Raw genomic sequence first — 17,343 nt, 5'->3', positions numbered from 1 at the left:
CTCAACCCACTTTGGCTCCACTTCCTTTCATCCTCGTGGCTCTTGCTCCATGCCTGGGACCCTGTGAGCCTCTCCTGACACAGGGTGGAGTCCTCTGTTTGAGGTGTTCTCCCCACTCCCTTTGCTTGGTGGCCTTCTGTCCACCCTCTGTTTCTTTGCTCAGAAGTCATCTTCAAGAGGTGACCCTCCTGACCCTGCTTATCTATGTCAGTTCCACCTCTTCTCTCTCTCAGGCAGTTTCCTTTCTTCATTCATCGTTCATGGTCAGAAAAGCCTTTATTTGAACCTTTGTTTAATCATTACCCAGTAGTTGTTCATCTTTCTTTTTTTCATAGTTTATTATTTTTTTAAGATTTTATTTATTTATTTGACAGACAGAGATCACAAGTAGGCAGAGAGGCAGAGAGAGAGGAAGGGAAGCAGGCTCCCTGCTGGGCAAAAGAACCCGATGTGGGGCTCGGTCCCAGGACCCTGGGATCATAACCTGAGCCGAAGGCAGAAGCCTTAACCCACTGAGCCACCCAGGCGCCCCTATTTTTTAATTTAAAAAAAAGGATTTTATTTGAAAGAGAGGGGGAGTGCATGAGTGGGGGGAGGGGCAGAGAGAGAGGGGGAAACAAACTCACCCCACTGAGCAACGAGCCCGATGCGGACTCCATCCCAGGAACCTGGGATCATGACCTGAGCTGAAGGCAGATGCTTAACTGACTGAGCCACCCAGGCATCCCTAGTTGTCCATCTTTCTTACTAAAATGTAGACCCAAGAGGGCACAGTCCACATCTGTCTTATTTACTATGGAATCCCCAAGGGTTAGTATCTAGCACAATGCCGGGTACAGACAGGTACGGTAAACTTTTATTGAATGAATGAATGAGTGAATGAATGAACAAATGAAAGAACAGAGGAGTTGACTTTTAGGATGTAAGCAGAACTGGAACCATAAGGAATTCAAGTGGCTTCAGGGCAGGCTCCTCAGTTTAATGATGTCTTTGCATCTCCCTTTTCTCTCTCCCTCTAACCAGTTCCTAGTTTCCCTCTAGTTTCTGTTGGTTCATAACAACTGACTGCATGTGGCCACTGTTGCCACAATTCAGCTCCAGCTTCACAATTCATAATTCACAATTCACAATTCAGGTTCAGCTTCCACAAATCACAGGGACCCCTCTTCATATTTCTTAGTTCAAGTTCCCCAGAAAAAGAATCTGATCACCCAGTTCAGTTCTTCACGCCAGGATATCACTGTCTCCTCTTTGGATGGGCAACAAGTAGATCTGGTGAGAAGCCTGTCTGGGAGCAGGTCCTTGGAGTACAAGTCACCCTCGAGGGTGAGGGTTTCGTTTGGAAGGAGGGTATGTGTACAGCAGGCAAGAATTGCTGCTTCCAGGGGCAGAGCCCAGAAAGAAGAGTTTGATTCCAGAAAAAGCTATACCCAAGTCCGGTGCTAGAGATGTCTTTCTGTCCCTTGTTTTACCAGACTGAAACCTTCCGCTGACTGTGGCCCCTTCCGAGGTCTGCCGTTCTTCATTAACTCCATCTACGGCTGGATCGACACCCTGAGTAAAAGGCCCAGCTACCTGTGGGTTGTTTGGATCTACCGGAACCTCATCGGAAGTGTGCATTTCTTTTTCATCCTCACCCTCATTGTGTTGTAAGTGGAGCACCTGAGGAATCTGGAGGGGGAAACACACCCTTAACTCTGCCCTGGGTAGTCTGGGGGAGGTTTGCTGGGAGAGCAAAGAGCTACAGTGTAGCTCAGTGTTCTGAATGCTCCTGACTTTGCCCTTGAATTTTTAAAAAAGTTACTTATTATCATTTTGTCCTAGATTTTCCTTTCTTTTCTTCCTTTCTTGCCTGTTTTATGAAGGAAGCAATGCCTGCTATGCCTCCTCTTAAGAAATAACATGAACACAAAGTGAAAATTTGGATTTGAGACTGCTTGGGAAAATTGTGTGTGTGATTCTTTCTGAGATTCTGATTACATTGAAATGGGTCGGGTGTTGTTAGTAGGTAGGATAGTGTTCTTCCATTTGCAGATAAAAACAATTGATTTCTGACTTCTTGTGAAAAAACAGATCTGCCAAGGCTGGTGTTATCTTCTTGCGGGAACAGTTGGTTGGCTAATAGCTGTCCCTATCTAGAAGCCTAGTCCTGCTGGCGTCCCCAAGAGAGACAAAACTCAAAAAGCACAGGCTAGTGGAACCAGTGGGTGGTGCTTACAGAGCAGCCTCTCAGTTTTATAGGTGGAAGTGATGAGACAGAGATGGGCTGGCTTGCAGAGATAGGTTCCGGGCTGCACAGCCTGTGAGTGACACAGGGGCTAAAACCAGAGTGTCCTTGCTCCGGGTCGTGCCCTCCCTTCCCTACACTAGGTTGTCACTGACCTCTTTAAAATGCTGAGCTTTCCTAGGGCCTTGTTGCATCTTACTTCTAATTCACTGGGTAGCTAGCTTATTAGAGATCCAGAATCTTGGGCCCTACCCCGGACCTACAGAACCCCAGAATCTGCATTTTGACAAGCTTCCCAGGAAATCTGTATCACATTGAAGTTGGAATAGCAATGTCCAGACTCACAAACTGGCTACACGTGAGAATCATGTGTAATTTCTAAAAATACTGTCATCTGGCCCTCTGCCCAGAGAAGCTCAGTTAATTGATCTGAAAAGAGGCCATGGAATGAATCTTTTTTCCATCTCTCATGATTCCGTGTGCAGCCAGGTTGAGAACTGTTGCTCTCTCTCTCTCTCTCTCTTTTTTTTTTTTAACTTTACTTGAGACAGAGAGCACAAGCAGGGTGGGGGCAGGCTCAGAGGGAGAAGGGGAAGCAGACTCTGTGCTGAGAGGGGAGCCCAACATGGGGCTTGATCCCAGGACTCTGAGATCATGACCGACCCCAGCCGAAGGCAGATGCTTGACCATCTGAGCCACCCAGGCACCCCTGGAGCCATTGCTCTGATGTATTTAACCTGTAACTCACCCAGATACAACTTTTCAGGAACACTGTAGGGCCACAATCCACTTGCAAGCACATATCTCCGTTTCTTTGCATCCTTTTGGAATTTAGGACCTGCAAAACATTGGCAAAAGTGTCTGTCATTCTTTCTTTTCTTCTCTTCTAGAATCATCACCTACCTTTACTGGCAGATCACAGAGGGAAGGAAGATTATGATCAGACTGCTCCATGAACAGATTATCAATGTAAGTTCCCTTAGTCCCTCTGTTCTCCTCCTCCTATTTTTTTTTTTTTTTACATTTTATAAGGGGAATTTCCAGACATACTCTGAATATGTCTGAGTGCTCACCACTCAGTACCAACTACTGTCAACATGTGGATACTGTTATTTTATTAACCCTCACATAAATCTCTGGATTATTTTATTTTATTGTTGTTACATATAACACCCAGTGCTCATCATCTCTGGATTATTTTATTTTATTTAGTTAATTTATTTTTTAAAAAGATTTTATTTATTTATTCATCAGAGGGAGAGAGAGATCACAAGTAGGCAGAGAGGCAGGCAGAGAGAGAGGGGGATGCAGGCTCCCTGACGAGCAGAGAGCCCGATGTGGGGCTTGATCCAAGGACCCTGAGATCATGACCTGTCCGGAGACAGAGGCTTAACCCACTGAGCCACCCAGGTGCCCTTTCTGGATAATTTTTTTTTAATTAAAGATTTTATTTGTTTATTTGACCGACAGAGATCACAAGTAGGCAAAGAGGCAGGCAGAGAGAGGAGAAAGCAGGCTCCCCACTAAGCAGAGAGCTGGATGTGGGACTCTATCCTAGGACCCTGGGATCATGACGTGAGCCGAAGACAGGGGCTTTATCCCACTGAGCCACCCAGGTGCCCTCTCTGGATTATTTTAAAGCACATCTAGACTTATATAATTTTATCTGTAAAAACTTATATGTGTTTAAGAGAAACAGACTTTTTGTTTTTTAAAAAGATTTTTTTTATTTATCTACGAGAGAGAGACAGAGATAGTGAGAGAGAGCAGAAGCCTGGAAGAGAGGGAAAAGCATGCTCCCCACTGAGCAGGGAGCCCAATGCAGATACAGGCTTTTAAAAAATATAACCACAATACCATCATCAAACCTAAAAGAAAGGGTAATAATTCCTTACTGTCATCTCATTTGCAATTAATGGTCAAATTTTCCTGATTGTCCTCTGAAGTGTTCTTTTTAAATTGTTTTTATTTTTTATTTTTTATTTTTTTTTAAAGATTTTATTTATTTATTTGACAGACAGAGATCACAAGTAGGCAGAGAAGCAGGCAGAGAGAGATGAGGAAGCAGGCTACCCGCTGAGCAGAGAGCCCGATGCGGGGCTCGATCCCATGACCCTGGGATCATGACCTGAGCCGAAGGCAGAGGCTTTAACCCACTGAGCCACCCAGGCGCCCCTTTAAATTGTTTTTAAAGATTTTATTGATTCCTTGAGAGAGAGAGAAAGCACAAACAGTGGGAGAGACAGAGAGAGAGGGAGAAGCAGACTCACCATTGAGCTGGAAGCCCGACTTGGAGCACGATCCCAGAACCAGAGACCATGACCTAAGCCAAAGGCAGAGGCTTAACCATCAGAGCCATCTAGGCACCTCTGTGAAGTGTCTTTTTACACTAGCGTTGTTCAGATCAGGATCTGAGAAAGGTAGCATTTGTTGGTATGTTTCTTGATTCTTTCTTTCCTTTTTTATTTATTTATTTATTTATTTATTTATTTATTAGAGATCGAGAGAACACAAGCAGGCAGAGCAGCAGAGGGAGAGGGAGAAGTAGACTCCCCACGGAGCAGAGAGCCCAATGTGGGGCTTGATCCCAGGATCTTGGGATCATGACCTGAGCCGAAGGCAGTTGCTTAACCAACTGAGCCAGCCAGGCGCCCCTTGTTTCTTTTTATCTATAATTGTTCACACCTCCTTTCTTCTCTTGCCATTTATTGTTGACGAAACCAGATCATTTGTCTTGTGGTAGTTGTTACATTCTGGATATATCTGATTTGCAATCTTGTCGTGGTGTTCACCATTGTTTCTTTTTTCTTTATATTTCCTGTACCCTGCTTGTGAGATTTGAAAACCTGGTTAAATTCAGATTCAGTGTTTTAGCTAGAATACTTCAGAGATGATGCTCGGAGCTGCTTATGGCGTCACCTTGAGATATAAAATGTCCAGTTGTCTATTTTTGTGATGTTAAAAGCAATCAGTGGGTCCATGCTTAGTTAGCCTGACCCATCCATTGCAAGGCTCCCCATCTGCCTTTCACCTGATGGATTTTGCAGGCTTTGATTAATATTGCCTAGAAGACCTACTGATTTTGTGAGAAATGACAAAATAGTGGTACTCTACTCCTAGGAATTCTTCTGCATTAATTAGCTAGAATTCCTCTATGAAAAAAGGAATTTTTGCTCACCAACTATTTGACTATATTGTAATACAATTTATAGAGGAAAGGCAACATAGATGCATTTTCCCCTTTTATTTACCAGTTTTTAAAAAGATTTTATTTATTTATTTGACAGAGATCACAAGTAGGCAGAGAGACAGGCAGAAAGAGAGGAAGGGAAGCAGGGACCCTGGGATCATGATATGAGCTGAAGGCAGAGGCTTTAACCCACTGAGCCACCCAGGTGCCCCAATTTTCCAGTTTTTAAATGATGTGTTGGTACCTTCCTGTATTAGTTTCTTGGACCTGCCATAGAAAATTACCACAAACTTGGTGGCTTAAAATAACAGATTTATTCTCTCACAGTTCTTGATGCCAGAAGTCCAAAATCAAGGTGCCAGCAGGTTTGGTACCTTCCAACGCTGTGAGAGAGAATCTGTTCCATGGTTCTAGTAGCTTCTTTTGGGGACCACTGGCTCACCCTGCTGTTTGTTTGTTCAGGGCTTCCTAACTGCTCTCTCTGCCTCCATCTTTGCAAGTTCTTCTTCCCTGTGTGCCTGTTTCTTCCTTCTCTTCTAAGGACTCATCATTGAATTTAGGGTTCATCCTCATCCAGAAGGATCTCATCTCAGAATCTTTTTTTTTTTTTTTTTTAGATTTTATTTATTTATTTGACAGACAGAGATCACAAGTAGGCAGAGAGGCAGGCAGAGAGAGGGGAAGGGAAGCAGGCTCCCCGCTGAGCAGAGAGCCCGATGAGGGGCTCCATCCCTGGACCCTGGGATCATGACCTGAGCCGAAGGCAGAGGCTTTAACCCACTGAGCCACCCAGGCGTCCCTCATCTCAGAATATTTAATTACATTGGCAAAGACCTCATTTCCAAACAAGGCCATAGTCACAGGTACTGGGGTCAGGATAACTTGGACATATCTTTTCAAAAGGGAGATACTGTTCAACTCGCTACACCTAGCAACCTCCAAATGTGGCCAATGAGGATTTAAAAATTATCCTTATGGGTTCATAGATTTAAGTTTACTTGGGCATCTTTTTTTTTTTTTAAGATTTTATTTATTTATTGGACAGAGATCACAAATAGGCAGAGGCGCAGGCCGAGTGGGGTGCGGAGGGGAGCAGGCTCCCTGCTGAGCAGAGAGCCCTATGTGGGGCTCTATCCCAGGACTCTGAGATCATGACTTGAGCTAAAGGCAGAGGCTTTAACCCACTGAGCGCCCCGGGCATATTTCAATTATAATAATTTATTTGTGCTTAAACAGTCTCATCCTTTGCTAATGGAAATCCTTTTGAATTTGCTCCTAGTCTCTTTTGACATGACCCCAGAAGTCTTTCTTTCTTTCTTTCTTTCTTTTTTTTAAACACATTTTGTTTACTTGACAGAGAGAGAGAGAGCACAAGCATGGATAGCTGCAGAGGGAGAGGAAGAAGCAGGGAGCCCCATTCAGGGCTCGATCCCAGGACCTTAGGATCATGATCCAAGCCAAAGGCGACCGCTACCAGCTGAGCCACCCAGGCACCCCTGATGACACTAGAAGTCTCTGATAGGTTACTTGCTCTGTGGAAGGACAAAATGTTCCAGGCTTTTCTTGTTCATTACGTGTCCCAGAACATGAATAATTTTTTCAAGGAGTCCTGGTGAAATGGTATTTAGAGACCACAGTCTGGGAATAAGGTTGCTCACGGCTGCTGGGCTGGTTCCCTTTTCTTCTAAATACCAACATAATTATGACATGAACACTTACATCTAAGAACATGGGAAAGAAGCAGGATTCCCCAGGGTACTATCTACTTGAATCTTTGGGGTTTCAGATCACTTGGGTTGGTCCTTTATATGGTATAAAGAAAGGGCATGGATTAATTATGTTCTTTCACCTGCCTGTTCCCACAAACATCACCTGTATTTTTGTGATACAGCACGTAGAATATTTTGGGCAAGTCTTTAGAAGATTTTAACAGGGGAGGGATTTGATTTTAAAACCTTCTGTTGTAAGGGCAGTGCCAAGTTGAGGGATTTAGATGGCATCATTTCAGGGAGGCACCAGAAGCCTCTCCACAGGTCTGCATCTGTGGGAGTCTGGCCCAGAGGGTAGACCACAAAGACAGTCTCGTTGTCTCTAAAAGAACCCAGACTAAGAGGCTGGAAATAGGCTCAGTAACAATCCTTCTCAAAGTATGATCACCTTCATTGAAACTCTTGAATGCTTATTAAAAATGCAAATTCCTATTACCCTGATCTCCTCCAACAAGTAATGGCAACAGATAACATTTGTTGAGCATTTACACGATGCCTGGCATGTGCTAAATAATGAACAAAAATTCCGATTTAATTTTTATTACTCTCTCTGGGGCATACAAATCTTTTAATCCCTATTTTAAAATTAAGGAAACTAAGGCTTACATAGTGAAATGACCTGCTGAAAGTCTCAGGGCTAGTAAGTGGTGGGACTTGAATTGGGCAAGGCCAGAGTTTGTACTCTTAATACCATGCAGCTTTGCCTCCCTGAGTTTAGATCATTTGGATAAATCCTAGGAGTTTTCATTTTTGCAAGCTCTCCAGGTAATTCTAATTGACACTAGAGTATGGAAATGGCTGCTAGATACCAGCACTTTCCAAACCAGTTGGCTATATCCAAGACAGCTAGCAGACTTGTTTAAAATGCCAATTCCTAAGGACAGCTCTTCCTTGCAGAATTCCAGTGAATAAATGTAGAAGGAATGAGGGAAATAGAAAATTATTATGAGGGGCGCCTGGGTGGCTCAGTCAGTTGGGCGTCTGCCTTCATCTCAGGTTGTGATCTGAGGGTCCTAGGATTGAGCCCTACACTGGGCTCCTTGCTCAGCGGAGAGCCTGCTTCTCTCTCTTCCCCTGCTTGTACTCTGTCTCTCTGTGTCAAGTAAATAAATAAAACCTTAAAAAAGAAAATTATTATGAAGCACATACCACTGCAAAAACTGTTGGATGCTAAATGATAATGATAACTGTTTGTTAGCTACTCAAATTCACGGGTGAAAGTTTAATGAGAAAAAAGGGCAGGGTGCCTGGGTGGCTCAGATGTTAAGCATCTGCCTTCAGCCGAGGTCATGATCCTAGGGTCCTGGGATCGAGCCCCGCATCAGGCTCCATGCTCAGCGGGAAGCCTGCTTCTCCCTCTCCCACTCCCCCTGCTTGTATTCCTTCTCTCACTGTCTCTGTCTGTCAAATAAATAAATGAAATCTTAAAAAAAATAAAAGACTCTCTCCCTCTGTCCTCTCCCGCCCCCTCCCCCCTTCAAATACATAAGTGAATCTTAAAAAGAAGAGACAGAGAGAAAAAACATGGTGGCAGTCTCTATCCTGTGTCTGGGACCCTACCTGCCTTAAAAAAAAAAAAAAATCACTCTTCTTTCCATCATTTTCTTCTTTTTTTTTTTTTTTTAAAGATTTTATTTATTTATTTGACAGAGAGAAATCACACGTAGGCAGAGAGGCAGGCAGAGAGAGAGAGAGGAGGAAGCAGGCTCCCTGCTGAGCAGAGAGCCCAATGCGGGACTCGATCCCAGGACCCTGAGATCATGACCTGAGCCGAAGGCAGCAGCTTAACCACTGAGCCACCCAGGCGCCCCCATCATTTTCTTCTTAACCTCACACCATTCTCCTTATTTTTGTTCTTGTTTTTGTTTTCCTTCTTGGCAGGAGGGCAAAGATAAAATGTTCCTGATAGAAAAGTTGACCAAGCTGCAGGATGTGGAGAAGAGAGCAACCACCAGCTCGTTCATCCCGGAAAGGAGAGATGTAGAGGTGAGACGGGACTTCGCCTGGGGGTCCTCGCTTGTGACACAGACTGCCTCCTTGTAAAATGTGCGTTAGGAAACGCGGGTAGCATAAGGGCACTTCACTTTCTATGTTTAAACATTTCTGTATTTTTTTATTTAACAAGTAATGTCTGTTCAACCCTTTCCAAGCTGAACCTTGTTCTTGGTGCTGGGGTTACCATGATAAAGGCCCTCATGGGGCTTGGGTGCATCTCTTGTCTAATCCAGGCATCCAGAAGTATTTCCACCGAGAGGGAAAGTACCTTGAAATCTCATCCCACGGTGATAATGGTTCAGTGTATACTCTTCTGGATCTTCTTCCCTAGGCATCTCTAAATATACATATATATGCATCTGCATATACAAATTTATTAATTTATTAGAAAAGTGGGGCTATACTATACACCTAGTATCATAACTCCATCCCTCATCACTTAATACTAAATTTCTGACATTGTTTCAGTTGGTATATATTTGGACATTTGGGTTGTTTCCAGGTTTTTTGTTTCTAATACTAAAAACAGTGTGTAATGAAACATTTTAAACTATTTTTATGTGAGTATTTTTGCCATAGGGCATGCCCATGATAATGTTAATAGATTTTACCATATCATACTCTTAAGAAGATTTTACCAATTTTATGCTTACCAAGAGGGTATAAGAGGTATTTGAAATCCTGCTCTAAGTCCAAAACCCTTGTTTGCTTCCTTGGTGTCCCAGAAGATATGGATAAATGGTAAATCCAGTTTAATTTCAAATGCCACTGGGTTTTGGAAGCTAGGATCTTGTCGGAAGAGACTGCCATGCCATTTACTATCTGTGCAAATTAATACCATTTGCATGATGTAGATACAGCATCTAGAGGCCTGACTCTAAATCCTATGCAGGCAGAGATGCTGTCTGTATCCTTAGAGCCCCAGGCCCTGATATATTACCTGGCATATTGTAAATGCTCAGTAAATATCTAAGAGATGAATGAATAAATTAATGGAATCACTTTCCCTTAAAAGACCAAACAAAACATGTTTTCTTTGTCTGTGACTAAGCCCTGGTTTCCATCTGCCACATCTTAATTTTGAAATGGAGGGGGCTCACGGATCCCATCAGCTATGCAACAGGACCCGAGTCTGCATTCTCTTCCAGTGATGAGGCCACCTGTTTTATTCCCTTTCAGCAACCGGACCCTTTGCATGTCAGGGAACAAGATGCTGCTTGTGGTGAGTAACCAGACTGGCCCTGAAGGAGACCCAACCAAATGAGAGCGGGTCAGAGCTGTTCCTGCATCAGCCTTTCAATGAAAAGAACTGACCCAAACTGGCTTTAGCAAAAATCCAAGAATAATTCTTGCCTGAAGCATGGCCAGAAGCTGAGACTCAGCATATGTCACCAGAACCTGGTTCCTTTCTATACCGTTTTTTTTTTTTACCATGTTAGCTCTTTTCTCGAACAGGCCCTTGCTCACAATTTATCAGCCTCTTATACCTTCTCAGATTCAAGTCTAGTGGGAAAGAAGGAGAGACCCAGAATTCTCAATGTATTTCATTGGATCTGACCGGGTGATGTGTGCATCAATGAGCCAATTGCTGTGGCCATGAAAATGTGGTGATTCATTGGCCAGATCAGACATCTGTAGGTAGAGGTGGTACAACCAAACAGACCCTAGGGACTGAGAATGGGGAAGGGTTGACTTCCCAAAGGAAGTCAGGAGTTGAGGCCAGAGGAGAATGAATTTTAGGGAGGAAACAAACAAACCCATTCATCTTTTTTGGGATAGCATTTACTGATGTCACCTAACGGTGGGAGTTCAAGGGGAGAATTGCAGAAACTTAACAGAAGAAGGCAGGAGGATCTTGAATTTGGTCTTTCCCTTGGAGACACGAGGCAGTGGTGCATCGGTGCTCATTCCTCTTTTCTCTGTCCATAGACCTGCGATTAAGGCGATCAGTTCAAGAAGAGAATCTAGAGGCGTGATGTTTGTTGCAGCAGTCAGACACCCATCAAATGAAAAGACAAAGATGGAACTACTTCTTCCATGACACCCGGGCCTTTCTGAGCTTCAGGAGGGGAATTCAAGCCATTAGCCATGACGGGAAACTCGCCACATTGTATATACTGATGCAAATTTGGTCATTACCTGCTGGGTTTTTTTTTTTTTTTTAATATATATACCTGGATTGCTGATTTTCCAAGATAAAATATTTGGGCTTTGAAAATAAAGACTGTTGTAACATTTAGACTGGTTCATAAAGACCTGGAAGAGAGAACCTGGGAATTATGTATTCAGTCTTTAAGAGATGTGCACATGGATTATTGGTCCTTAGAAATCTCTCCTCCTGGCCCCGGCAAAGGTTTGGAAACCAGTGCTCAGACAAATAGTCCGGCCTGAATAAAAATGGGATCCTTATTCAGGGATGTGAGGCCTCTAAATTTGGGAACCTACATTTGTTCATGACCTTGAACTACAAATATCCCACCCCATGTTACCCAAAGGTGAAATACAACAAGAGATCTTATCTAAAACCTTTATTGAATATCAAGTATGAATCTTTGGAGCTGGCGTGGGTGTGGATGGGGATTCTACCCCTGTGAGGTTGACACATGAGTCAGCATCAAAGTCTTACGTTGAATCAAACATGAAACCAGTGGTGATGTGAAACATATGTATGTATATGTGTGTGTGGAATGGATATATATGTACGTGTGTGTGTATATACACACATATGTATACATAGCATTCTTTTTAATATTTTTATTTAAGTAATAAATAATAAATTTTTATTTATTGAAGTAATCTCTACACCCAGCATGGGGCTTGAACTCATGACCCTGAAATCAAGAGTGGCACATTCTTCCGACTAAGCCAGCCAGGTGCCCCAACATATAGTTTCTTTTGCAGATTTGCTAAATGATTCACAAGGTGTGTGACTGTACTTAGAACTGAAGCATCCAGCAGAAATCACCAAATTATTCAGGTGAGAAGTCCCTTCTTGAGTAATCACCACCATGAAATGTAACTGGAACTGAATTTTGAAAACATTTAACATGCGTTTGAAACACAAGCATCTAGTCAATGCCCAGTCATCGATTCACATTTCATTCACTTATTTATTCGTTAACTCCTTTCATCAGCTGGTTAATTTTTGGGGTTTTGTGCTTGCTAGTGGTTGCACGCTGTGTTTATTCATTCATTTAACAAATACATGCCAAGTAGTTGTGAACAAGGTGGTGAACAACTCAAGACACTATTGGTGCCCTCCTGTGCTTATTGCCTAGCAGATTAATTTATTTCATTTTTTAAAAAGATTATTTAGGGCGCCTGGGTGGCTCAGTGGGTAAAGCTGCTGCCTTCGGCTCAGGTCATGATCTCAGGGTCCTGGGATTGAGTCCCGCATCGGGCTCTCTGCTCAGCAGGGAGCCTGCTTCCATCTCTCTCTCTCTCTCTCTCTCTCTCTCTCTCTCTACCTGCCTCTCCATCTACTTGTGATCTCTATCAAATAAATAAATAAAATCTTTTTTAAAAAAATAAAAAGATTATTTATTTGCTTGAGAGAGAGAACGTGAGTTGGGAGGGGGTAGAGGGAAAGAGAGAAACAGAATCCCTGGGATCTTAACCTGAGCTGAAGGCAGATGCTCAACCAACTGAGCCACCCAGGCGTCCCTAGCAGATTAATTTAGACAGTTAACTAATAAATAGTAAGTAATTGTGATTGTGATAGGTGCTGTGAAGGAGAAGCCCAGGGGACTACAGGAGACTTAACTTGTTGGTGAGGTCAGTGAAGGCAGCCCACTGACTTGATGTCTGAAGTGACTTTTTCCCCCTCTGTGTCATCTTGATGCTGCTTTGTGCTTCTTTGGCTTCTCCACTAAAATATGAACTTCCTCTGAAAGTAGCATTTTTGCTTATTCACCATATGCTAAGGGCTTATATCTGGAATGCTTCTCTTTTTGCTTCCATGGCTTGTGTCAACTCCTACTTCTCCAGGAAGTATCAGGGAAGAAGAAAGATCTAGTCTGTAGGTATCACAAACATTTGGATGCAAGGATACTTTTAAAACTTGGACTCGAGGGGTACCTGGGTGGTTCAGTTGGTTAAGTGTCTGCCTTCAGCTCAGGTCCGGATCCCAGGGTTCTGGGATTGAGCACCATGTTGGGCTCCCTGCTCAGCAGGGACTGCCTCTCCCTCTCCCTCTGTGCTCTTCCTTCCTCTCATGCTTTCTCTCTCAAATAAATGAATAAAATATTTAAAAAAAATTTTTTAAAAAGGGAGCACCTCGGTGGCTCAGTGGTTTAAAGCCTCTGCCTTTGGCTTGGGTCATGATCCCAGGGTCCTGGGATTGAGCCCTGCATCAGGCTCTCTGCTCAGGGGGAGCCTGCTTCCCTCTCTCTCTGCCTGCCTGCTTGTGATCTCTGTCTGTCAAATAAATAAAATTTTTTAAAAATAATAATAAAAAAAGAACAACCTTAAGCTTGAGATAGGGACTATATTGGCTTGCTAGGGCTGCCGTAACCAAATCCCACAGAAGGGCTGGCTTAAAAAAATTTATTTTTCCACATTCCTGGAGGTGGAGATGTCCAAGGTCATGGTCCTGTCAGTGTCCACAGTTTTCGTTTCCTTCTGATGCCTCTTGGGCTTACAGGTGACTACCTCGCTGTGTCCTCTGCATGCATTTCTTTTACTTTTTGCCTTTTTTTTTTTTTTTTTTTTTTTGCATGTACCTTTTATGTGTTCAAATTTCCTCTCCTTATAAGGTCAATGGGCAGATTGGATTAGGTCCCACCCTAATAGCCTTAATATAACTTAGTCATGTAATTGAAGGCCATATATCCAAATATGATTATATTTTGAGGTATTGGGTTCAGATTTCCAGCATATGAATTTTGGGTCAATACAGTTCAGCTTTCTAACAGGGGTCAACGCTCCCAGTCCTCTCAGGGCCCCGTTAGGCATCAGGGTCCTCAGCGCCGGCTGCACTCAGAATCGCCGGAGCCGCTGACCACCAACAGTCAGGCCCAGGTCCCAGTCTAGACCAACCAAATCAGGTGCCTGTACTTTAAAGGTCCCCAAATGGTTTCTGTGGAAAACCAGGGCTGAGAACTAGTGAACCAGGATCTAGAATACCTTATGCATGGTTTCGCTTTTTCAAGTTTCCATGATCCTGTTTTCGCGTAGGAGAGAGCACCAAGGAGCCAACACCGATGCAATCACATGAGGGTTTACTTGACAAGCTTGAGCTTGGGCCCAAGTATACCCCACACAGCGGAGTAGGGACTTGGACCCCAAGCTTAGTTAAGGCAGGGGTATTTATGGGTTCCTGTTACTAAAGCAGGGTGGGGCTTACTAAAGCAGGGTGGGGGAAATTTCAGCCCTTGGGCACAGGGGTCTGAGATGGCTGCCGGAGCTAAGATGGCTGTACCTATGCTAAGGCTAAACCTGAGGTGGGATGGCCTTGATTTTTCTCGGCCTCCACAGACCCCTGGTCTGCAGCCAGGAAGCAGATGGGTTCTCCTTCTGCCCAGTTGTCAGGAGGTCAGTAGTAGCCTAAGGCTATGTCACAGAGCCTACGCCCCTCATCTCGCTTCATCTCTTCACACAGGCATTTTATCTCCTTCAATCATGAGAAGAAGGGTGAGTACGGGACAATGTTTGGAGAGAGATTACATTCACTTAACTTGTTTTATAGTATATTGTTACTGTTATTGTCTTACTAGGTCTGATTTCTAAGGTAAGCTTTACCATAGGTGTGTGTGATGGGAAAACTCATAGTATGTATAAGGTTTGGTACCATCCAGGACTAAGGCATCGGCCCAGGGATGAGGGGGGAGTGCTGTACTTCTTCCCAAAATGCCTGACCAGAAAAGCCACCTGAACATGCAAATAGGGAGCTTAGAATATTGTATTAGGGAGGGGCGCCTGGGTGGCTCTGTTGGTTGGGTGTTCACCTCTTGGTTTTAGCTCAGGTCATGATCTGGAGGTCGTGAGATTGAGCTCTGTGCTGGGTTCTGTGCTCAGCTCGGAGTCTGCTTAAGACTCTGTCCTGTCTTCTTGGGGCACCTAGATGGCTCAGTCATTAAGCATCTGCCTTTGGCTCAGGTCCTGATCCCAGGGTTCTGGGATCGAGCCCCACATCGGGCTCCCTGCTCTATGGCAAGCCTGCTTCTCCTCCCACTCCCCCTGCTTGTGTTCCCTCTCTCGCAGTGTCCCTCTCTGCCAAATAAATAAAATCTTAAAAAAAAAAAAAAAAAAAAGACTGTCTTCTTTGAGATGCCGGGGTGGCTTGGTTGGTTCAGCATCTGCCTCCCGCTCAGGTCAAGGTCGCATGGCAGAGGGGACAATTTTTATCTGTATTGAGTTTCTTGGGATGACCCCTTGATGCTGCTGAATACTGAATCATTTATCTGTAACTCCCACTTGAACTAGGTCTGTACCTCTAGTTTCCTTGATAAGTTTCCAGTTGGCTATCCCATAATTCAGTCCTTCAACAAACATTTATTGAGCATCTACCATATAACAGGCACCATAATAGGTGTTAGGAATGATCAAGTTTTTCTCTTTAGTGAGTCCTTGCTACGTGCTGGATACAAGGATAGGCAGGGGTTTAGGGTATGAACTCTGGAATTACATCACCTGGACCAAATCCTTATGCTGTTACTGGTGTGTGACTTTAGGCAAGTTACTTAACTTCCCTGTGCTTTGGTGTCCTTCACTATAAAGTGGGATTGTGGGGCGCCTGGGTGGTGCAGTCTGTTAAGCATTGGACTCTTGATTTCGGCTCAAGTCATGATTGTAGTAGGGTGGTGAGACTGAGCACTGTGTCGGGCTCTGTGCTCAGCAGAGAGAAGGCTGGAGATTCTCTCTCTCCCTCTGTGCAATGCTCCCCTCCCCCACACACTCTCTCAAATAAGTCTTTTTAAAAAACAGAGTGGGATTGTGATGGTAGTAACCTCACAGTGTTGTTGCAAACACGCGGAAAGCATTTGAAAGTGTCTAGTACGTCAGGGAGTCCATAAATGTTAGTAACATTTTACATGCCTTTTACATGCACTTTGTTATTTAATCAGCCGCCCCTAGGGCAGTACCAATACTGCCCCTATTTTGGGTGCCTGGGTGGCTCAATTTAAGCATCTGCCTTTGGCTCAGGTCACAATCCCAGGTTCCTGGATTGAGCCCCGAGTCAGCAGGGAGTCTGCTTTTCCCTCTGCTCCTCCCCTCACTTGTGCTGTCTCTCAAAAATAAAGAAAACTCTTAAAAAAAAAAAAAATAGTGCCCCTATTTTACAGATCAAATAAGGAACTTGTCCAAGCAATTAAATTGCTGACCATAAAATCGGATTTAGTTTTCCCTGATCTCAAATCCCATTTTTAATCCCTATATTAATCCTTCCAAGTGCCTAATAGTAGTACTAACACCTTCTTTCTTCACCCAAATTCTCCATTCTTCAAGGACCCAACATCTTAGCACTGGAACTCAATCCTTCACTGGGTCTGGGTCAAGGGCAAAATGGATTTGGGACAAAGGTCAAGTAACAGAACTCCTGGCTCTCAGGAGGTTTTCCCACAACAGAAGGGGTGTTAACTCTATACTGCCCTGGAAAGAATCCCTTGTCTGCTGTGCAGTGCACTTGCCAATGTGGGGTTCAGTCTTCAGAAGCGTTTGGTCTTTGGGCTCCCCTCCTCCTCTTGTTGTTCTAGTCGTGGTGTGGTATGGAAGTACGCACAGCTTAGGTATTTGTTCTGTTGATTGAATAAATCTTTGTCCTGTTGTTAATTTTCGGATTCAAGAAAACTTCTTTGTAAATGTTGATGGCAAATGTCCCAAGCCCCATCCATCATGACCTTGCCAATGCCAACTGTAGCGAAACTCAACCTGCATGTCTACCATCAAGCCATGTGGACTGGTGGTCCGGTGGCTTCGAGTGGGAGGCTGGTGACCCACTGGGGCTTAGGAGGGAAGTCATGCCCAAGTTGAGGAGGGCCTGTGGGCCAGGGTGTAGATGTGGCCAAAAGGTGGGAGCAGGGTCAGCTACAGGAGACAGATGGCTTCGCAACTTTCTGAAGACTCAAATTCCATTTTCTTTCTTTCTTTTTTTTTTTTTAAGAGAGAGAATGCATGTGCGAGCAGTTGGGGCAGAGGGCGAGAGAGAATCTTAAGCAGGCTAC

General features: G+C 44.0%; 1 protein-coding gene across 5 annotated transcripts in view; it reads left to right on the top strand.

Moving 5' to 3' along the window:
• Positions 1-11,973, top strand: part of TMC5 (transmembrane channel like 5) — an 81,742-nt gene extending 69,769 nt beyond the window's left edge. For 4 of the 5 annotated variants that reach the window (XM_059155661.1, XM_059155660.1, XM_059155659.1 and 1 more), the window contains 5 exons: positions 1,476-1,649; positions 3,118-3,196; positions 9,068-9,172; positions 10,361-10,403; positions 11,111-11,973. In XM_059155661.1, the coding sequence (XP_059011644.1) occupies positions 1,476-1,649; positions 3,118-3,196; positions 9,068-9,172; positions 10,361-10,403; positions 11,111-11,157 (448 nt within the window). In that variant the 3' untranslated portion in view covers positions 11,158-11,973. Of the gene's footprint in view, positions 1-1,475; positions 1,650-3,117; positions 3,197-4,421; positions 4,661-9,067; positions 9,173-10,360; positions 10,404-11,110 lie in introns of those variants that run through there. The other variant, XR_009349463.1, reaches the window with a different exon arrangement.
• Positions 11,974-17,343: the final 5,370 nt, after the last annotated feature.

The sequence above is a fragment of the Mustela lutreola genome, chromosome 17 (genome assembly GCF_030435805.1).
Source record: "Mustela lutreola isolate mMusLut2 chromosome 17, mMusLut2.pri, whole genome shotgun sequence".
In the NCBI taxonomy this organism is placed as follows: domain Eukaryota; kingdom Metazoa; phylum Chordata; class Mammalia; order Carnivora; family Mustelidae; genus Mustela; species Mustela lutreola.
The sequence above is the reverse complement of the archived record's forward strand: the minus strand, read 5'-3'. Positions and strand labels throughout refer to the sequence as shown.